Here is a 24,115-nt window from a genome sequence, read left to right as displayed (position 1 = left end):
GCAATAATGAATAATTAGACGTTAATAATCTGATGCAATAATGAATAATTATACGTTAATAATCTGATGCAATAATGAATAATTAGACGTTAATAATCTGCTGCAATAATGAATAATTACACGTTAATAATCTGCTGCAATAATGAATCATTCGACGTTAATAATCTGCTGCAATAATGAATAATTACACGTTAATAATCTGATGCAATAATGAATAATTAGACGTTAATAATCTGCTGCAATAATGAATAATTATACGTTAATAATCTGCTGCAATAATGAATAATTACACGTTAATAATCTGCTGCAATAATGAATAATTAGACGTTAATAATCTGCTGCAATAATGAATAATTATACGTTAATAATCTGCTACAATAATGAATAATTAGACGTTAATAATCTGCTGCAATAATGAATAATTAGACGTTAATAATCTGATGCAATAATGAATAATTAGACGTTAATAATCTGATGCAATAATGAATAATTATACGTTAATAATCTGATGCAATAATGAATAATTAGACGTTAATAATCTGCTGCAATAATGAATAATTAGACGTTAATAATCTGCTGCAATAATGAATAATTAGACGTTAATAATCTGCTGCAATAAATTGGAAAAGTTGTTCTGGTGAAAAACTTGTTTATCTTTTGTTGAAAGACGAGTCGTTTGTTTGAGACGCTGAAGGTTTAATTGATGAAGAGAATCAATAGAAACTGTTTTTACAAATGTGTTCCAGGGACTAAGTTAAGGTAAAACTTTATTGATCCCTCAGGTAAGGTCACTAGAGGATGATCTGGTTCTTGAAGCTTCGGTTCAGGTCCTTGTGCGGGAGGACGATGGAGTTCAGGACGATCACCTCGGCAGGAATGTTGACGTTACAGCCTGAGGACACATCAGGAGACGTTGATGGACACGTGAAGGAAGTTACGTCTTCAGTTCATGATCCACTTTAGATCCAAAGAATGAATCCTTTATAGTTTATCTTCATTTCATTCTTAAACCTTTGACTTGATCAACATATTCTTTTTGGTTATTTAACTTCAAACAAAGATGTATTGACTGAGTTAAGACTGAGGTAAGACTGAGTTAAGATTGAGTTAAGACTGAGGTAAGACTGAGTTAAGACTGAGGTAAGACTAAGTTAAGACTGAGTTAAGACTGAGTTAAGACTGAGGTAAGACTAAGTTAAGACTGGGCTAAGATTGAGTTAAGACTGAGGTAAGACTGAGTTAAGATTGAGTTAAAATGGAGTTAAGATTGAGGTAAAATGAATTAAGACCGAGTTAAGACCGAGTTAAGACCGAGTTAAGACTGAGGTAAGATGAATTAAGACTGAGGTAAGACTGAGTTAAGACTGAGTTAAGACTGAGGTAAGACTGAGGTAAGACTAAGTTAAGACTGATTTAAGATTGAGTTAAGACTGAGGTAAGACTGAGTTAAGACTGAGTTAAGACTGAGTTAAGACTGAGTTAAGACTGAGGTAAGATTGAGTTAAGATTGAGTTAAGACTGAGGTAAGACTGAGTTAAGACTGAGTTAAGACTGAGGTAAGACTAAGTTAAGACTGGGTTAAGATTGAGTTAAGACTGAGGTAAGACTGAGTTAAGATTGAGTTAAAATGGAGTTAAGATTGAGGTAAAATGAATTAAGACCGAGTTAAGACCGAGTTAAGACTGAGGTAAGATGAATTAAGACTGAGGTAAGACTGAGTTAAGATTGAGTTAAAATGGAGTTAAGATTGAGGTAAAATGAATTAAGACTGAGTTAAGACTGAGTTAAGACTGAGGTAAGATTGAGTTAAGATTGAGTTAAGACTGAGTTAAGACTGAGGTAAGACTAAGTTAAGACTGAGTTAAGATTGAGTTAAGACTGAGGTAAGACTGAGTTAAGATTGAGTTAAAATGGAGTTAAGATTGAGGTAAGATGAATTAAGACTGAGTTAAGACTGAGTTAAGACGGAGTTTAGACGGAGTTAAGACTGAGTTAAGACTGAGGTAAGATGAAGTAAGACTGAGTTAAGATTGAGTTAAGACCGAGTTAAGACCGAGTTAAGACCGAGTTAAGACTGAGTTAAGACTGAGGTAAGATGAAGTAAGACCGAGTTAAGACCGAGTTAAGACCGAGTTAAGATTGAGTTAAGTCTGAGTTAAGTCTGAGTTAAGACTGAGTTAAGATTGAGTTAAGATTATGTTAAGACTGAGTTAAGACAGTTAAGACTGAGTTAAGACTGAGTTAAGATTGAGTTAAGATTGAGTTAAGTCTGAGTTAAGACACTTAAGATTGAGTTAAGTCTGAGTTAAGACTGAGCTAAGATTGAGTTTAGACGGAGTTAAGACTGAGTTAAGACTGAGGTAAGATGAAGTAAGACTGAGTTAAGATTGAGTTAAGACCGAGTTAAGACCGAGTTAAGACCGAGTTAAGACTGAGTTAAGACTGAGGTAAGATGAAGTAAGACCGAGTTAAGACCGAGTTAAGACCGAGTTAAGATTGAGTTAAGTCTGAGTTAAGTCTGAGTTAAGACTGAGTTAAGATTGAGTTAAGATTATGTTAAGACTGAGTTAAGACAGTTAAGACTGAGTTAAGACTGAGTTAAGATTGAGTTAAGATTGAGTTAAGTCTGAGTTAAGACACTTAAGATTGAGTTAAGTCTGAGTTAAGACTGAGCTAAGATTGAGTTAAGATTGAGTTAAGTCTGAGTTAAGACAGTTAAGATTGAGTTAAGTCTGAGTTAAGACTGAGTTAAGACAGTTAAGATTGAGTTAAGTCTGAGTTAAGACAGTTAAGATTGAGTTAAGTCTGAGTTAAGACAGTTAAGATTGAGTTAAGTCTGAGTTAAGTCTGAGTTAAGACTGAGTTAAGACAGTTAAGATTGAGTTAAGTCTGAGTTAAGACTGAGTTAAGACAGTTAAGATTGAGTTAAGTCTGAGTTAAGACAGTTAAGATTGAGTTAAGTCTGAGTTAAGTCTGAGTTAAGACTGAGTTAAGATTGAGTTAAGACTGAGTTAAGACAGTTAAGATTGAGTTAAGTCTGAGTTAAGACTGAGTTAAGATTGAGTTAAGATTGAGTTAAGTCTGAGTTAAGACAGTTAAGATTGAGTTAAGTCTGAGTTAAGACTGAGTTAAGACAGTTAAGATTGAGTTAAGTCTGAGTTAAGACAGTTAAGATTGAGTTAAGTCTGAGTTAAGTCTGAGTTAAGACTGAGTTAAGATTGAGTTAAGATTGAGTTAAGACTGAGTTAAGACAGTTAAGATTGAGTTAAGTCTGAGTTAAGTCTGAGTTAAGACTGAGTTAAGACAGTTAAGATTGAGTTAAGTCTGAGTTAAGACTGAGTTAAGACAGTTAAGATTGAGTTAAGTCTGAGTTAAGACAGTTAAGATTGAGTTAAGTCTGAGTTAAGTCTGAGTTAAGACTGAGTTAAGATTGAGTTAAGATTGAGTTAAGACTGAGTTAAGACAGTTAAGATTGAGTTAAGTCTGAGTTAAGTCTGAGTTAAGACTGAGTTAAGACAGTTAAGATTGAGTTAAGTCTGAGTTAAGACTGAGTTAAGACAGTTAAGATTGAGTTAAGTCTGACTTAAGACAGTTAAGATTGAGTTAAGTCTGAGTTAAGTCTGAGTTAAGACAGTTAAGATTGAGTTAAGTCTGAGTTAAGATTGAGTTAAGTCTGAGTTAAGACTGAGTTAAGACAGTTAAGATTGAGTTAAGTCTGAGTTAAGACAGTTAAGATTGAGTTAAGTCTGAGTTAAGACAGTTAAGATTGAGTTAAGTCTGAGTTAAGTCTGAGTTAAGACTGAGTTAAGATTGAGTTAAGATTGAGTTAAGACTGAGTTAAGACAGTTAAGATTGAGTTAAGTCTGAGTTAAGTCTGAGTTAAGACTGAGTTAAGACAGTTAAGATTGAGTTAAGTCTGAGTTAAGACTGAGTTAAGACAGTTAAGATTGAGTTAAGTCTGAGTTAAGACAGTTAAGATTGAGTTAAGTCTGAGTTAAGTCTGAGTTAAGACTGAGTTAAGATTGAGTTAAGATTGAGTTAAGACTGAGTTAAGACAGTTAAGATTGAGTTAAGTCTGAGTTAAGTCTGAGTTAAGACTGAGTTAAGACAGTTAAGATTGAGTTAAGTCTGAGTTAAGACTGAGTTAAGACAGTTAAGATTGAGTTAAGTCTGACTTAAGACAGTTAAGATTGAGTTAAGTCTGAGTTAAGTCTGAGTTAAGACAGTTAAGATTGAGTTAAGTCTGAGTTAAGACAGTTAAGATTGAGTTAAGTCTGAGTTAAGACAGTTAAGATTGAGTTAAGTCTGAGTTAAGACAGAGTTAAAGTCTCACACTACTAGGGGTCAGAGGTCAGACGTACCCAGTATGGTGATTGAAGGGGTCAGTTTTCCTTCCCTGAACAGCGTCTCGCTGTCGATCTTGGCCACGGGGTCGTTAGGGTTCGGGTCACTAGGACTTCCTTCCACTCGCGCCCACTTTCCAACGGTGCTGTCCCAGCCCACGATACTGTTGAGCACACAGCAGTGGTCCTGCACACACACACACGTGAGGCCACTTATCTTAACTCATCTTTACTTTAACTTAACCTTAACTTAACCTCGACTTATTCAACTTATCTTTGACTTATCTTTAACTTATCTTATCTTTTCTTTAACTTAACCTCAACTTATTCAACTTATCTTTAACATATCTTATCCTTGACTTATCTTTACTTTAACTTAACCTTAACTTAACCTCGACTTATTCAACTTATCTTTGACTTATCTTTAACTTATCTTATCTTTTCTTTAACTTAACCTCAACTTATTCAACTTATCTTAACTTATCTTTACTTTTACTTGACCTCAACTTAACCTCGACTTATCTTATCCTTGACTTATCTTGACTTTAACTTGACCTCAACTTAACCTCGACTTATTCAACTTATCTTTGACTTATCTTTAACTTATCTTATCTTTTCTTTAACTTAACCTCAACTTATTCAACTTGTCTTTAACATATCTTATCCTTGACTTATCTTTACTTTAACTTAACCTCGACTTATTCAACTTATCTTTGACTTATCTTTAACTTATCTTATCCTTGACTTATCTTTAACTTATACTAACTTATCTTAACCTTAACTTAACCTCAACTCATCTTAACCTTAACTTAACTTCAACTTATCTTTGACTTATCTTAAACTTATCTTATCTTTTCTTTAACTTAACCTCGACTTATTCAACTTATCTTTAACTTATCTTATCCTTGACTTTAACTTAACCTTAACTTAACCTCGACTTATTCAACTTATCTTTAACTTATCTTATCTTTTCTTTAACTTAACCTCGACTTATTCAACTTATCTTTAACTTATCTTATCCTTGACTTATCTTGACTTTAACTTAACCTTAACTTAACCTCGACTTATTCAACTTATCTTTAACTTATCTTATCTTTTCTTTAACTTAACCTCAACTTATTCAACTTATCTTTAACATATCTTATCCTTGACTTATCTTTACTTTAACTTAACCTTAACTTAACCTCGACTTATTCAACTTATCTTTGACTTATCTTTAACTTATCTTATCTTTTCTTTAACTTAACCTCGACTTATTCAACTTATCTTTAACTTATCTTATCCTTGACTTATCTTTACTTTAACTTAACCTTAACTTAACCTCGACTTATTCAACTTATCTTTGACTTATCTTGAACTTATCTTATCCTTGACTTATCTTTAACTTATACTAACTTATCTTAACCTTAACTTAACCTCAACTCATCTTAACCTTAACTTAACTTCAACTTATCTTTGACTTATCTTAAACTTATCTTATCTTTAACTTATCTTATCTTTTCTTTAACTTAACCTCGACTTATTCAACTTATCTTTAACTTATCTTATCCTTGACTTATCTTGACTTTAACTTAACCTTAACTTAACCTCGACTTATTCAACTTATCTTTAACTTATCTTATCTTTTCTTTAACTTAACCTCAACTTATTCAACTTATCTTTAACATATCTTATCCTTGACTTATCTTTACTTTAACTTAACCTTAACTTAACCTCGACTTATTCAACTTATCTTTGACTTATCTTTAACTTATCTTATCTTATCTTTAACCTAACCTCGACTTATTCAACTTATCTTTAACTTATCTTATCCTTGACTTATCTTGACTTTAACTTAACCTTAACTTAACCTCGACTTATTCAACTTATCTTTAACTTATCTTATCTTTTCTTTAACTTAACCTCAACTTATTCAACTTATCTTTGACTTATCTTTAACTTATCTTATCCTTGACTTATCTTGACTTTAACTTAACCTTAACTTAACCTCGACTTATTCAACTTATCTTTAACTTATCTTTACTTTAACTTAACCTCGACTTATTCAACTTATCTTTGACTTATCTTTAACTTGTACTAACTTATCTTAACCTTAACTTAACCTCAACTCATCTTAACCTTAACTTAACCTCGACTTATTCAACTTATCTTTGACTTAACCCTAACTTATCTCACCTTCACAGTCAAACACGCCTGAGACTGACCTGCAGATTTGCCCCATGAAGGATGATGGACTCGCGAACTCTGACCCCTGCCCCGATGGTCACTCCAGTCCCGATGGACACGTTCGGTCCGAGCTGCTCGAGATCAAGAGTTCAGTTTCCAGCTGGACTGAGACGACAGAGACTCACCGTCGCCGTGGCGTCGATGTTCGCCGTAGGATGAACATAAACGTTTCCTGGAATCAAAAGGAAGTGAAAAGACGTCGTTAGAAAAGCGAAGAAGCTTCACCTCTGATGGTCGGTCCGCCATCTTGGTTGGTCGCCAGACGCTCAGAGTGACTCTCGTGGTATTGATGCAAGTAGAGGCGACTGGCGTAGATCGCAGACCTACGAGAGAAACACTGTTGTGATACTGCAGTAACAAGTATATATGTGTAGTATTGTTGTGATACTGCAGTAACAAGTATATATGTGTAGTATTGTTGTGATACTGCAGTAACAAGTATATATGTGTAGTATTGTTGTGATACTGCAGTAACAAGTATATATGTGTAGTATTGTTGTGATAGTGTAGTAACAAGTATATATGTGTAGTATTGTTGTGATACTGTAGTAACAAGTATATATGTGTAGTATTGTTGTGCTAGTGTAGTAACAAGTATATATGTGTAGTATTGTTGTGATACTGCAGTAACAAGTATATATGTGTAATATTGTTGTGATACTGCAGTAACAAGTATATATATGTGTAGTATTGTTGTGATAGTGTAGTAACAAGTATATATGTGTAGTATTGTTGTGATACTGCAGTAACAAGTATATATGTGTAGTATTGTCCAGTACTTGACTCTGGTGTTGTGATAGTGTAGTAACAAGTATATATGTGTAGTATTGTCCAGTACTTGACTCTGGTGTTGTGGTAGTGTAGTAACAAGTATATATGTGTAGTATTGTCCAGTACTTGACTCTGGTGTTGTGATAGTGTAGTAACAAGTATATATGTGAAGTATTGTCCAGTACTTGACTCTGGTGTTGTGATAGTGTAGTAACAAGTATACATGTGTAGTATTGTCCAGTACTTGACTCTGGTGTTGTGATAGTGTAGTAACAAGTATATATGTGTAGTATTGTTGTGATAGTGTAGTAACAAGTATATATGTGTAGTATTGTCCAGTACTTGACCCTGGTGTTGTGATAGTGTAGTAACAAGTATATATGTGTAGTATTGTCCAGTACTTGACTCTGGTGTTGTGATAGTGTAGTAACAAGTATATATGTGTAGTATTGTCCAGTACTTGACTCTGGTGTTGTGATAGTGTAGTAACACGTATATATGTGTAGTATTGTCCAGTACTTGACTCTGGTGTTGTGATAGTGTAGTAACACGTATATATGTGTAGTATTGTCCAGTACTTGACTCTGGTGTTGTGATAGTGTAGTAACAAGTATATATGTGTAGTATTGTCCAGTACTTGACTCTGGTGTTGTGATAGTGTAGTAACAAGTATATATGTGTAGTATTGTCCAGTACTTGACCATGGTGTTGTGATAGTGTAGTAACAAGTATATATGTGTGGTATTGTCCAGTACTTGACTCTGGTGTTGTTATAGTGTAGTAACAAGTATATATGTGTGGTATTGTCCAGTACTTGACTCTGGTGTTGTTATAGTGTAGTAACAAGTATATATGTGTAGTATTGTCCAGTACTTGACTCTGGTGTTGTGATAGTGTAGTAACAAGTATATATGTGTAGTATTGTCCAGTACTTGACTCTGGTGTTGTGATAGTGTAGTAACAAGTATATATGTGTAGTATTGTCCAGTACTTGACTCTGGTGTTGTGATAGTGTAGTAACAAGTATATATGTAGTATTGTCCAGTACTTGACCCTGGTGTTGTGATAGTGTAGTAACAAGTATATATGTGTAGTATTGTCCAGTACTTGACTCTGGTGTTGTGATAGTGAAGTAACAAGTATATATGTGTAGTATTGTCCAGTACTTGACTCTGGTGTTGTGATAGTGTAGTAACAAGTATATATGTGTAGTATTGTCCAGTACTTGACTCTGGTGTTGTGATAGTGTAGTAACAAGTATATATGTGTAGTATTGTCCAGTACTTGACTCTGGTGTTGTGATAGTGTAGTAACAAGTATATATGTGTAGTATTGTCCAGTACTTGACTCTGGTGTTGTGATAGTGTAGTAACAAGTATATATCTGTAGTATTGTCCAGTACTTGACTCTGGTGTTGTGATAGTGTAGTAACAAGTATATATGTAGTATTGTCCAGTACTTGACCCTGGTGTTGTGATAGTGTAGTAACAAGTATATATGTGTAGTATTGTCCAGTACTTGACTCTGGTGTTGTGATAGTGTAGTAACAAGTATATATGTGTAGTATTGTCCAGTACTTGACCCTGGTGTTGTGATAGTGTAGTAACAAGTATATATGTGTAGTATTGTCCAGTACTTGACTCTGGTGTTGTGATAGTGTAGTAACAAGTATATATGTGTAGTATTGTCCAGTAGACTCTGGTGTTGTGATAGTGTAGTAACAAGTATATATGTGTAGTATTGTCCAGTACTTGACTCTGGTGTTGTGATAGTGTAGTAACAAGTATATATGTGTAGTATTGTCCAGTACTTGACTCTGGTGTTGTGATAGTGTAGTAACAAGTATATATGTGTAGTATTGTCCAGTACTTGACTCTGGTGTTGTGGTAGTGCAGTAACAAGTATATATATGTGTAGTATTGTTGTGATAGTGTAGTAACAAGTATATATGTGTAGTATTGTTGTGATACTGCAGTAACAAGTATATATGTGTAGTATTGTCCAGTTCTTGACCCTGGTGTTGTGATAGTGTAGTAACAAGTATATATGTGTAGTATTGTCCAGTACTTGACTCTGGTGTTGTGATAGTGTAGTAACAAGTATATATGTGTAGTATTGTCCAGTACTTGACTCTGGTGTTGTGATAGTGTAGTAACAAGTATATATGTGTAGTATTGTCCAGTACTTGACTCTGGTGTTGTGATAGTGTAGTAACAAGTATATATGTGTAGTATTGTCCAGTACTTGACTCTGGTGTTGTGATAGTGTAGTAACAAGTATATATGTGTAGTATTGTCCAGTACTTGACTCTGGTGTTATGATAGTGTAGTAACAAGTATATATGTGTAGTATTGTCCAGTACTTGACTCTGGTGTTGTGATAGTGTAGTAACAAGTATATATGTGTAGTATTGTCCAGTACTTGACTCTGGTGTTGTGATAGTGTAGTTAAGGGAAGAATGATGACTGAGGACGAGAGGATACAGTGAGTTCAGCAGCATTTCTAAACTCTGTGATGAGACTGTAACTCTGATTAAACATGTTTCCATATATAGTGTCATAGAATGTAGTTTGAGCAGAAGACGAGGTCATGTGACTCGACCTCTCACCCTGCAGACTTGATCTGACTCCAGAATCCAAGCGTCTTGTAGACGAAGAGCTGGTGTCGACCAGCCAGACTCGTGAAGATGTCCTGCTCCAGACGAATGGCTTCTGCTCGCTGCCACCCGTTGGACGGTTCCTCTCTGCAACAACAACTTCACTGATCAGGATCCAGGTACGAGGGAGACAGAGGTCAGAGGTCAGGACTAAAGCTTTCCATTTGTGTTGGAAGATGAAGATGAAGATGAAGATGATGAAGATGGAGAGTCGAAGACATGATGTTGTTACAGAAACTCAAGAAGCTGAAAACTGTGAATCATTGATGAGACATTTTTCATGTCATCCTGAGAGAAGTTTTAAGCAAGAGAAGCAAACGAGCCTCGAGGTGAAGTCGTTCCTCTGAGATCATGTGAAGAACTTCAGTGTCTCTGGTGTGTTTGGAGGTAAATGCTGAGTCAGAAACAGACTTTTTCTAAACAATATTGTGAAGTTTAAAATGTTTTAGGCAAGAAGAGACGTTAGAAACTTAAGAAACATCTTCTAACAAACGTATAATAACATGTAACAACCATGTTAACAAACACATAAACACGTTAACAAACATGCAACAAACATATAATAACATGTAACAACCATGTTAACAAACACATAAACACGTTAACAAACATGCAACAAACATATAATAACATGTAACAACCATGTTAACAAACACATAAACACGTTAACAAACATGTAACAAACATATAATAACATGTAACAACCATGTTAACAAACACATAAACACGTTAACAAACATGTAACAAACGTATAATAACATGTAACAACCATGTTAACAAACACATAAACACGTTAACAAACATGTAACAAACGTATAATAACATGTAACAACCATGTCAACAAACACATAAACACGTTAACAAACATGTAACAAACGTATAATAACATGTAACAACCATGTTAACAAACACATAAACACGTTAACAAACATGTAACAAACGTATAATAACATGTAACAACCATGTTAACAAACACATAAACACGTTAAAAAACATGTAACAAACATATAATAACATGTAACAACCATGTTAACAAACACATAAACACGTTAACAAACACATAAACACGTTAACAAACATGTAACAAACATATAATAACATGTAACAACCATGTTAACAAACACATAAACACGTTAACAAACATGTAACAAACATATAATAACATGTAACAACATGTTAACAATCATTTCAACAAATACGTTAACAAACACGTAACAAACATATATGAACATGTAACAACCATGTTAACAAACATATAACACGTTAACAACCACGTTAACAAACATATATGAACATGTAACAACCATGTTAACAAACACAAACACGTTAACAAACATGTAACAAACATATAATAACATGTAACAACCATGTTAACAAACACATAAACACGTTAACAAACATGTAACAAACATATAATAACATGTAACAACCATGTTAACAAACACATAAACACGTTAACAAACATGTAACAAACATATAATAACATGTAACAACCATGTTAACAAACACATAAACACGTTAACAAACACATAAACACGTTAACAAACATGTAACAAACATATAATAACATGTAACAACCATGTTAACAAACACATAAACACGTTAACAAACATGTAACAAACATATAATAACATGTAACAACATGTTAACAATCATTTCAACAAATACGTTAACAAACACGTAACAAACATATATGAACATGTAACAACCATGTTAACAAACATATAACACGTTAACAATCACGTTAACAAACATATATGAACATGTAACAACCATGTTAACAACCATGTTAACAACCATGTTAACAAACACATAACACGTTAACAACCACGTTAACAAACACCTAACAAACATATAATAACATTTAACAACATGTTAACAACCATTTCAACAAACACGTTAACAAACATATATGAAGATGTAATAACCATGTTAACAAACACATAACAAACATATAATAACATGTAACAACCATGTTAACAACCATGTTAACAAACACGTAACAAACATAGTAACATGTAACAACCATGTTAACAAACATGTTAACAAACACGTAACAAACACGTTAACAAATGCGTAACAAACATATATGAACATGTAACAACCATGTTAACAACCATGTTAACAAACACGTAACAAACACGTTAACAAATGCGTAACAAACATATATGAACATGTAACAACCATGTTAACAACCATGTTAACAAACACGTAACAAACATAGTAACATGTAACAACTATGTTAACAAACATGTTAACAAACACGTAACAAACACGTTAACAAACACGTAACAAACATAGTAACATGTAACAACCATGTTAACAAACATGTTAACAAACACGTAACAAACACGTTAACAAATGCGTAACAAACATATATGAACATGTAACAACCATGTTAACAACCATGTTAACAAACACGTAACAAACATAGTAACATGTAACAACTATGTTAACAACCATGTTAACAAACACGTTAACAAACACGTTAACAAACACGTAATAAACACGTAACAAACACGTTAACAAACGTGTAATAAACACGTAACAAACACGTAACAAACACGTAACAAACATATATGAACATGTAACAACCATGTTAACAACCATGTTAACAAATGCGTAACAAACATATATGAACATGTAACAACCATGTTAACAAACACGTAACAAACACGTTAACAAACACGTAACAAACATAGTAACATGTAACAACCATGTTAACAACCATGTTAACAAACACGTAACAAACATAGTCACATGTAACAACCATGTTAACAACCATGTTAACAAACACGTAACAAACATAGTAACATGTAACAACCATGTTAACAACCATGTTAACAAACACGTTAACAAACACGTTAACAAACACGTAATAAACACGTAACAAACACGTTAACAAACGTGTAATAAACACGTAACAAACACGTTAACAAACAAGTTAACAAACATGTAACAAACATGTAAGAAAAACGTAACAAACACGATAAAAAAACACGTAACGAACATGTTATCAAACATGTAAAGAAACATGAAACAAACGCGTAACAAACACGTATAAAACATGTTAACAAACATGTTAACAAAAATTTTAAACATGCGTTTGCGAAAAAAAACCAAAATAAAGGATTTCAACAACAAACCACTGTTAAGATTTTAGTTTCAATCTAATATAAAACAATTAGACATTGAACATTGTTAGTATGATGTCATCAACATGAGACAATGTTTCACTGTATTTCCTGTTTAAATACACGACTACAGTTTAAGACTTTTTATACCTTTTGAAATTAAATTAAGACAAACCTGACAATCAATTAAAATGGAAAAATATGTATTATTGTTGTTAACATGATTTACAGGTACGTCTCTGCAGGTGCATCTCTACAGGTGTGTCTCTACAGGTGCATCTCTACAGGTGTGTCTCTACAGGTGCGTCTCTACAGGTGTGTCTCTACAGGTGCGTCTCTACAGGTGTGTCTCTACAGGTGCATCTCTACAGGTGTGTCTCTACAGGTGCGTCTCTACAGGTGTGTCTCTACAGGTGCGTCTCTACAGGTGTGTCTCTACAGGTGCGTCTCTACAGGTGTGTCTCTACAGGTGTGTCTCTACAGGTGCATCTCTACAGGTGTGTCTCTACAGGTGCATCTCTACAGGTGCGTCTCTACAGGTGCGTCTCTACAGGTGTGTCTCTACAGGTGCATCTCTACAGGTGTGTCTCTACAGGTGCGTCTCTACAGGTGTGTCTCTACAGGTGCGTCTCTACAGGTGCGTCTCTACAGGTGTGTCTCTACAGGTGTGTCTCTACAGGTGCGTCTCTACAGGTGTGTCTCTACAGGTGCATCTCTACAGGTGCGTCTCTACAGGTGTGTCTCTACAGGTGTGTCTCTACAGGTGCGTCTCTACAGGTGCGTCTCTACAGATGCATCTCTACAGGTGCGGGTGTGTCTCTGCAGGTGCGTCTCTACAGGTGAGTCTCTACAGGTGCGTCTCTACAGGTGCGTCTCTACAGGTGCATCTCTACAGGTGAGTCTCTACAGGTGCGTCTCTACAGGTGCGGGTGTGTCTCTGCAGGTGCGGGTGTGTCTCTGCAGGTGCGGGTGTGTCTCTGCAGGTGCGGGTGTGTCTCTACAGGTGCGTCTCTACAGGTGAGTCTCTACAGGTGCATCTCTACAGGTGCGTCTCTACAGGTGCGTCTCTACAGGTGCGTCTCTTCAGGTGCGTCTCTACAGGTGCGTCTCTACAGGTGCGTCTCTACAGGTGCGTCTCAACAGGTGCGTCTCTACAGGTGCGTCTCTACAGGTGCGTCTCTACAGGTGCGTCTCTACAGGTGCGTCTCTACAGGTGCGTCTCTACAGGTGCGTCTCTACAGGTGCGTCTCTACAGGTGCGTCTCTACAGGTGCGTCTCTACAGGTGCGTCTCTACAGGTGCGTCTCTACAGGTGCGTCTCTACAGGTGCGTCTCTACAGGTGCGTCTCTACAGGTGCGTCTCTACAGGTGCGTCTCTACAGGTGCGTCTCAACAGGTGCGTCTCTACAGGTGCGTCTCTACAGGTGCGTCTCTACAGGTGCGTCTCTACAGGTGCGTCTCTACAGGTGCGTCTCTACAGGTGCGTCTCTACAGGTGCGTCTCTACAGGTGCGTCTCTACAGGTGCGTCTCTACAGGTGCGTCTCTACAGGTGCGTCTCTACAGGTGCGTCTCTACAGGTGCGTCTCAACAGGTGCGTCTCTACAGGTGCGTCTCTACAGGTGCGTCTCTACAGGTGCGTCTCTATAGGTGCGTCTCTACAGGTGCGTCTCTACAGGTGCGTCTCTACAGGTGCGTCTCTACAGGTGCGTCTCTACAGGTGCGTCTCTACAGATGCATCTCTACAGGTGCGGGTGTGTCTCTGCAGGTGCGGTTGTGTCTCTACAGGTGCGTCTCTGCAGGTGCGTCTCTGCAGGTGCGTCTCTGCAGGTGCGTCTCTACAGGTGCGTCTCTACAGGTGCGTCTCTACAGGTGCGTCTCTACAGGTGCGTCTCTACAGGTGCGTCTCTACAGGTGAGTCTCTACAGGTGCGTCTCTACAGGTGCGTCTCTACAGGTGCATCTCTACAGGTGAGTCTCTACAGGTGCGTCTCTACAGGTGCGTCTCTACAGGTGCGTCTCTACAGGTGCGTCTCTACAGGTGCGTCTCTACAGATGCGTCTCTACAGATGCGTCTCTACAGGTGCGGGTGTGTCTCTGCAGGTGCGGGTGTGTCTCTGCAGGTGCGGGTGTGTCTCTGCAGGTGCGGGTGTGTCTCTGCAGGTGCGGGTGTGTCTCTGCAGGTGCGGGTGTGTCTCTGCAGGTGCGGGTGTGTCTCTGCAGGTGCGGGTGTGTCTCTACAGGTGCGTCTCTACAGGTGAGTCTCTACAGGTGCGTCTCTACAGGTGCATCTCTACAGGTGCATCTCTACAGGTGCGTCTCTACAGGTGCGTCTCTACAGGTGCGTCTCTACAGGTGCGTCTCTACAGGTGCGTCTCTACAGGTGCGTCTCTACAGGTGCGTCTCTACAGGTGCGTCTCTGCAGGTGCGTCTCTGCAGGTGCGTCTCTACAGGTGCGTCTCTACAGGTGCGTCTCTACAGGTGCGTCTCTACAGGTGCGTCTCTGCAGGTGCGTCTCTGCAGGTGCGTCTCTGCAGATGCATCTCTGCAGGTGCGGGTGTGTCTCTGCAGGTGCGGGTGTGTCTCTGCAGGTGCGGGTGTGTCTCTACAGGTGCGTCTCTACAGGTGAGTCTCTACAGGTGCGTCTCTACAGGTGCATCTCTACAGGTGCGGGTGTGTCTCTGCAGGTGCGTCTCTACAGGTGCATCTCTACAGGTGAGTCTCTACAGGTGCGTCTCTGCAGGTGCGTCTCTGCAGGTGCGTCTCTGCAGGTGCGTCTCTGCAGGTGCGTCTCTGCAGGTGCGTCTCTGCAGGTGCGTCTCTGCAGGTGCGTCTCTGCAGGTGCGTCTCTGCAGGTGCGTCTCTGCAGGTGCGTCTCTGCAGGTGCGTCTCTGCAGGTGCGTCTCTGCAGGTGCGTCTCTGCAGGTGCGTCTCTGCAGGTGCGTCTCTGCAGGTGCGTCTCTGCAGGTGCGTCTCTGCAGGTGCGTCTCTGCAGGTGCGTCTCTGCAGGTGCGTCTCTGCAGGTGCGTCTCTGCAGGTGCGTCTCTGCAGGTGCGTCTCTGCAGGTGCGTCTCTGCAGGTGCGTCTCTACAGGTGCGTCTCTACAGGTGCGTCTCTACAGGTGCGTCTCTACAGGTGCGTCTCTACAGGTGCGTCTCTACAGGTGCGTCTCTACAGGTGCGTCTCTACAGGTGCGTCTCTACAGGTGCGTCTCTACAGGTGCGTCACAAAAAATGATTAAATGGTTTGTTTCATCATTTAAATTTCACACTAAATAAAAGTGTTAATTGATAAAAAAGGTTGAGAGTCTGAAGTGTTTCCAGGATCAAGAACATCTAACATCACTCCGTGCATCAACTCACCCGTCATAAGGAAATCTGAAGGTCGAGAGAAAACACATCGTTGATGATGGAGGGAGGAGAAGAAGAAAAGGAGATGGAGATGTTTGAGGTTCAGGAGAGACGTGGTACTCACTGCAACATGTCCTGCTGGTTCTTCTGGAAGACGACGCCGATGTGTTGGAAGATCTCAGGGGTGAACAGGTAGATTCCACAGTTGATGATGTCGCTCACGAACGTGCTCGGCTTCTCCACGTAGTGAAGAACCTGAAGATCCAAGACATTAATAGAAGAATCACTTTCCTGGAGTCAAGAAGAGAAAATACCTCGTTTGTTTCCTGGTTTTCAACGATGCATCCATAATTCATGGATTGTTTCCTGTTGGACTGAGAAGAGACGCGTCAGTGAAGGAAGTCGAAGACGAGAAGAAACTCACGGTCGTCCCGAGGATCACGAAACTGTTCGGTTCTCCGTGTTCCTTCTGGAAGTTCAGCATCTCAGTGAGAGGGAAGGAGGAGCAGACGTCTGCGTTCAGGACGAAGAAGGCTTCAGGTTGACCTGCGACGATCTGGTCCCGGAAGTGATAGATTCCTCCTCCGGTGCCGAGAGCAGCGTATTCTTGCAGGTACCTGTGGGTCAGAACCACAGCACGACACCGGGTCAGAACCACACCACGACACCAGGTCAGAACCACACCACGACACCGGGTCAGAACCACACCACGACACCGGGTCAGAACCACACCACGACACCAGGTCAGAACCACACCACGACACCAGGTCAGAACCACACCACGACACCGGGTCAGAACCACAGCACGACACCGGGTCAGAACCACACCACGACACCGGGTCAGAACCACAGCACGACACCGGGTCAGAACCACACCACGACACCGGGTCAGAACCACAGCACGACACCGGGTCAGAACCACGCCACGACACCGGGTCAGAACCACACCACGACACCGGGTCAGAACCACAGCACGACACCGGGTCAGAACCACACCACGACACCGGGTCAGAACCACAGCACGACACCGGGTCAGAACCACACCACGACACCGGGTCAGAACCACGCCACGACACCGGGTCAGAACCACATTACGACACCGGGTCAGAACCACACCACGACACCGGGTCAGAACCACACCACGACACCGGGTCAGAACCACAGCACGACACCGGGTCAGAACCACGCCACGACACCGGGTCAGAACCACACCACGACACCGGGTCAGAACCACACCACGACACCGGGTCAGAACCACACCACGACACCGGGTCAGAACCACACCACGACACCGGGTCAGAACCACGCCACGACACCGGGTCAGAACCACGCCACGACACCGGGTCAGAACCACGCCACGACACCGGGTCAGAACCACGCCACGACACCGGGTCAGAACCACGCCACGACACCGGGTCAGAACCACACCACGACACCGGGTCAGAACCACACCACGACACCGGGTCAGAACCACACCACGACACCGGGTCAGAACCACAGCACGACACCGGGTCAGAACCACAGCACGACACCGGGTCAGAACCACAGCACGACACCGGGTCAGAACCACACCACGACACCGGGTCAGAACCACAGCACGACACCGGGTCAGAACCACACCACGACACCGGGTCAGAACCACAGCACGACACCGGGTCAGAACCACAGCACGACACCGGGTCAGAACCACACCACGACACCGGGTCAGAACCACACCACGACACCGGGTCAGAACCACACCACGACACCGGGTCAGAACCACACCACGACACCGGGTCAGAACCACACCACGACACCGGGTCAGAACCACACCACGACACCGGGTCAGAACCACAGCACGACACCGGGTCAGAACCACAGCACGACACCGGGTCAGAACCACACCACGACACCGGGTCAGAACCACACCACGACACCGGGTCAGAACCACACCACGACACCGGGTCAGAACCACAGCACGACACCGGGTCAGAACCACACCACGACACCGGGTCAGAACCACACCACGACACCGGATCAGAACCACACCACGACACCGGGTCAGAACCACACCACGACACCGGGTCAGAACCACACCACGACACCGGGTCAGAACCACACCACGACACCGGATCAGAACCACACCACGACACCGGGTCAGAACCACAGCACGACACCGGGTCAGAACCACAGCACGACACCGGGTCAGAACCACACCACGACACCGGGTCAGAACCACAGCACGACACCGGGTCAGAACCACAGCACGACACCGGGTCAGAACCACACCACGACACCGGGTCAGAACCACACCACGACACCGGGTCAGAACCACACCACGACACCGGGTCAGAACCACACGACGACACTGGGTCAGAACCACACCACGACACCAGGTCAGAACCACACCACGACACCGGGTCAGAACCACACCACGACACCAGGTCAGAACCACACCATGACACCGGGTCAGAACCACGCCACGACACTGGGTCAGAACCACACCACGACACCGGGTCAGAACCACAGCACGACACCGGGTCAGAACCACACGACTCACCTGACGGAGATTTTAAATTCCTGCTGAGCGTTCAAGAGGAACCGGTTCAGTTCTTCGTTGGGTTGATAGAAACCTATGAGCAGGATCTCCTTCATGTTTGGAACCTGTGAAGAACATTTCTTGAGCACACGCTTCCAACACGTCAACAAACACTGACTTTTGCACACGCTTCCAACACGTCAACAAACACTGACTTTTGCACACGCTTCCAACACGTCAACAAACACTGACTTTTGCACACGCTTCAAACACGTCAACAAACACTGACTTTTGCACACGCTTCCAACACGTCAACAAACACTGACTTTTGCACACGCTTCAAACACGTCAACAAACACTGACTTTTGCACACGCTTCAAACACGTCAACAAACACTGACTTTTGCACACGCTTCGAACACGTCAACAAACACTGACTTTTGCACACGCTTCAAACACGTCAACAAACACTGACTTTTGCACACGCTTCGAACGCGTCAACAAACACTGACTTTTGCACACGCTTCAAACACGTCAACAAACACTGACTTTTGCACACGCTTCAAACGCGTCAACAAACACTGACTTTTGCACACGCTTCAAACACGTCAACAAACACTGACTTTTGCACACGCTTCAAACACGTCAACAAACACTGACTTTTGCACACGCTTCAAACGCGTCAACAAACACTGACTTTTGCACACGCTTCCAACACGTCAACAAACACTGACTATTGCACACGTTTCAAACACGTCAACAAACACTGACTTTTGCACACGTTTCAAACACGTCAACAAACACTGACTTTTGCACACATTTCAAACACGTCAACAAACACTGACTTTTGCACATGCTTCAAACACGTCAACAAACACTGACTTTTGCACACGCTTCGAACACGTAAACAAACACTGACTTTTGCACATGCTTCAAACGCGTCAACAAACACTGACTTTTGCACACGTTTCAAACACGTCAACAAACACTGACTTTGGCACACGCTTCAAACACGTCAACAAACACTGACTTTTGCACACGCTTCAAACGCGTCAACAAACACTGACTTTTGCACACGCTTCAAACGCGTCAACAAACACTGACTTTGGCACACGTTTCAAACACGTCAACAAACACTGACTTTTGCACACGCTTCAAACACGTCAACAAACACTGACTTTTGCACACGCTTCAAACACGTCAACAAACACTGACTTTTGCACACGCTTCAAACACGTCAACAAACACTGACTTTTGCACACGCTTCGAACGCGTCAACAAACACTGACTTTTGCACACGCTTCAAACACGTCAACAAACACTGACTTTTGCACACGCTTCAAACGCGTCAACAAACACTGACTTTTGCACACGCTTCAAACACGTCAACAAACACTGACTTTTGCACACGCTTCAAACACGTCAACAAACACTGACTTTTGCACACGCTTCAAACGCGTCAACAAACACTGACTTTTGCACACGCTTCCAACACGTCAACAAACACTGACTATTGCACACGTTTCAAACACGTCAACAAACACTGACTTTTGCACACGTTTCAAACACGTCAACAAACACTGACTTTTGCACACGCTTCAAACACGTCAACAAACACTGACTTTTGCACACGCTTCAAACACGTCAACAAACACTGACTTTTGCACACGCTTCAAACACATCAACAAACACTGACTTTTGCACACGCTTCGAACGCGTCAACAAACACTGACTTTTGCACACGCTTCAAACACGTCAACAAACACTGACTTTTGCACACGCTTCAAACGCGTCAACAAACACTGACTTTTGCACACGCTTCAAACACGTCAACAAACACTGACTTTTGCACACGCTTCAAACACGTCAACAAACACTGACTTTTGCACACGCTTCAAACGCGTCAACAAACACTGACTTTTGCACACGCTTCCAACACGTCAACAAACACTGACTATTGCACACGTTTCAAACACGTCAACAAACACTGACTTTTGCACACGTTTCAAACACGTCAACAAACACTGACTTTTGCACACATTTCAAACACGTCAACAAACACTGACTTTTGCACATGCTTCAAACACGTCAACAAACACTGACTTTTGCACACGCTTCGAACACGTAAACAAACACTGACTTTTGCACACGCTTCAAACGCGTCAACAAACACTGACTTTTGCACACGTTTCAAACACGTCAACAAACACTGACTTTGGCACACGCTTCAAACACGTCAACAAACACTGACTTTTGCACACGCTTCAAACGCGTCAACAAACACTGACTTTTGCACACGCTTCAAACGCGTCAACAAACACTGACTTTGGCACACGTTTCAAACACGTCAACAAACACTGACTTTTGCACACGTTTCAAACATGTCAACAAACACTGACTTTTGCACACGTTTCAAACACGTCAACAAACACTGACTTTTGCACACGCTTCAAACACGTCAACAAACACTGACTTTTGCACACGCTTCAAACACGTCAACAAACACTGACTTTTGCACACGTTTCAAACACGTCAACAAACACTGACTTTTGCACACGTTTCAAACACGTCAACAAACACTGACTTTTGCACACGCTTCAAACACGTCAACAAACACTGACTTTTGCACACGCTTCAAACACGTCAACAAACACTGACTTTTGCACACGCTTCAAACGCGTCAACAAACACTGACTTTTGCACACGCTTCAAACGCGTCAACAAACACTGACTTTTGCACACGCTTCAAACGCGTCAACAAACACTGACTATTGCACACGCTTCAAACGCGTCAACAAACACTGACTTTTGCACACGCTTCAAACGCGTCAACAAACACTGACTATTGCACACGCTTCAAACGCGTCAACAAACACCGACTTTTGCACACGCTTCAAACACTTCAGCAAACACTGACTTTTGCACACGCTTCAAACGCGTCAACAAACACTGACTTTTGCACACGCTTCAAACGCGTCAACAAACACTGACTTTTGCACACGCTTCAAACGCGTCAACAAACACTGACTTTTGCACACGCTTCAAACGCGTCAACAAACACTGACTTTTGCACACGCTTCAAACGCGTCAACAAACACTGACTTTTGCACACGCTTCAAACGCGTCAACAAACACTGACTTTTGCACACGCTTCAAACACGTCAACAAACACTGACTTTTGCACACGCTTCAAACACGTCAACAAACACTGACTTTTGCACACGCTTCAAACACGTCAACAAACACTGACTTTTGCACACGCTTCAAACACGTCAACAAACACTGACTTTTGCACACGCTTCAAACACGTCAACAAACACTGACTTTTGCACACGTTTCAAACACGTCAACAAACACTGACTTTTGCACACGCTTCAAACACGTCAACAAACACTGACTTTTGCACACGCTTCAAACACGTCAACAAACACTGACTTTTGCACACGCTTCAAACACGTCAACAAACACTGACTTTTGCACACGCTTCAAACACGTCAACAAACACTGACTTTTGCACACGCTTCAAACACGTCAACAAACACTGACTTTTGCACACATTTCAAACACGTCAACAAACACTGACTATTGCACACGTTTGAAACACGTCAACAAACACTGACTATTGCACACGTTTGAAACACGTCAACAAACACTGACTTTTGCACACGCTTCGATGTGATGCTGCAGCATCGGAACTCCTGCCACAGGAAACAGAGGTTTGGGAACCTCGAAGGACAGAGGTCGGAACCTTGTGCCTGGAGGAGGAGGAGGAACATTTAAACATCAACATATAAACATTAACAATTAAACATATAAACATTTAAACATCAATATCAAAATTTAAACATATAAACATCATCATCATTGTCAACATTTAAACATCAATATATAAACAATAACATTTAAACATCAACATTAATATCAACATTTAAACATTTAAACATCAACATTAATATCAATATTTAAACATTTAAACATCAACATTAATATCAACATTTAAACATTTAAACATCAACATTAATATCAACATTTAAACATTTAAACATCAACATATAAACATTAACAATTAAACATATAAACATTTAAACATCAATATTAATATCAACATTTAAACATTTAAACATCAACATTAATATCAACATTTAAACATTTAAACATCAACATTAATATCAACATTTAAACATTTAAACATCAACATTAATATCAACATTTAAACATCAACATATAAACATTAACAATTAAACATCAAAATTTAAACATCAACATTAATATCAACATTTAAACATCAACATATAAACATTAACATTTAAACATTTAAACGTCAACATATAAACATCAACATTAATGTCAACATTTAAACATTTAAACATCAACATTAATATCAACATTTAAACATTTAAACATCAACATTTAAACATTTAAACATCAACATTAATATCAACATTTAAACATTTAAACATCAACATTAATATCAACATTTAAACATTTAAACATCAACATTTAAACATTTAAACATCAACATTAATATCAACATTTAAACATTTAAACATCAACATATAAACATTAACATTTAAACATCAACATATAAACATCAACATTAATGTCAACATTTAAACATCAAACTTAAATAACACGACTTATAAAAAGTCACATTTAAAACCTTGTATAAACCGTTTTGAAACATTAACATTCATCACGTTATTATTATTATTTTATTGTTGTTTTTGCCACGTCAGGACAAATGTAAACAAAGCTTGTTAGCTCGTTAGCTTGTTAGCTCGTTAGCTTGTTAGCTCGTTAGCATCGACGCACGAACGAGTCAAAGATAAAGACGCTGAAGAGTGACGTCACCTTTCTGGGGTCCCCCGATCAGAACCACAGCTTTTAACATGTTCGCCCCGAAACACGAGTTTGTTCTCAGAAGGTTCTTCACGAGCGTCAGCGGAGTTCGCCGTCCTTCTTTGATGACGTCACGTGACAGACAAGCGCATTTATTTCTGGACGAAGAAGAAAAACTACTTTTAATATAATTAGTTAGTTGTTTAACAAATACTTGTTTTATCATTGTTGTCATTATTATTAATATATTTATATCATTTTTATTTTAACATTTATTATCATT

The 24,115-nt window shown here is 40.2% G+C and overlaps 1 protein-coding gene across 1 annotated transcript; it reads right to left on the bottom strand.

Moving 5' to 3' along the window:
- Window positions 1–675: 675 nt before the first annotated feature.
- On the bottom strand, window positions 676–23,961 carry gmppaa (GDP-mannose pyrophosphorylase Aa). The gene is made up of 12 exons (XM_087803945.1): window positions 23,845–23,961; window positions 22,651–22,748; window positions 19,016–19,119; window positions 16,901–17,093; window positions 16,791–16,850; window positions 16,601–16,731; window positions 9,949–10,083; window positions 6,795–6,892; window positions 6,695–6,741; window positions 6,548–6,640; window positions 4,362–4,530; window positions 676–892 (listed from the first exon to the last, which is right to left on the bottom strand). The coding sequence occupies exons 1-12, from the start codon at window positions 23,882–23,884 to the stop codon at window positions 792–794; spliced, it is 1,269 nt and encodes a 422-aa protein (XP_087660071.1). The 5' UTR covers window positions 23,885–23,961; the 3' UTR covers window positions 676–791.
- Between the last annotated feature and the right edge of the window lie 154 nt (window positions 23,962–24,115).

The sequence above is a fragment of the Callionymus lyra genome, chromosome 12 (genome assembly GCF_982586985.1).
Source record: "Callionymus lyra chromosome 12, fCalLyr1.hap1.1, whole genome shotgun sequence".
NCBI lineage: Eukaryota > Metazoa > Chordata > Actinopteri > Syngnathiformes > Callionymidae > Callionymus > Callionymus lyra.
Note: the sequence above shows the minus strand (reverse complement) of the source record. Positions and strands in the feature narration are given on the sequence as shown.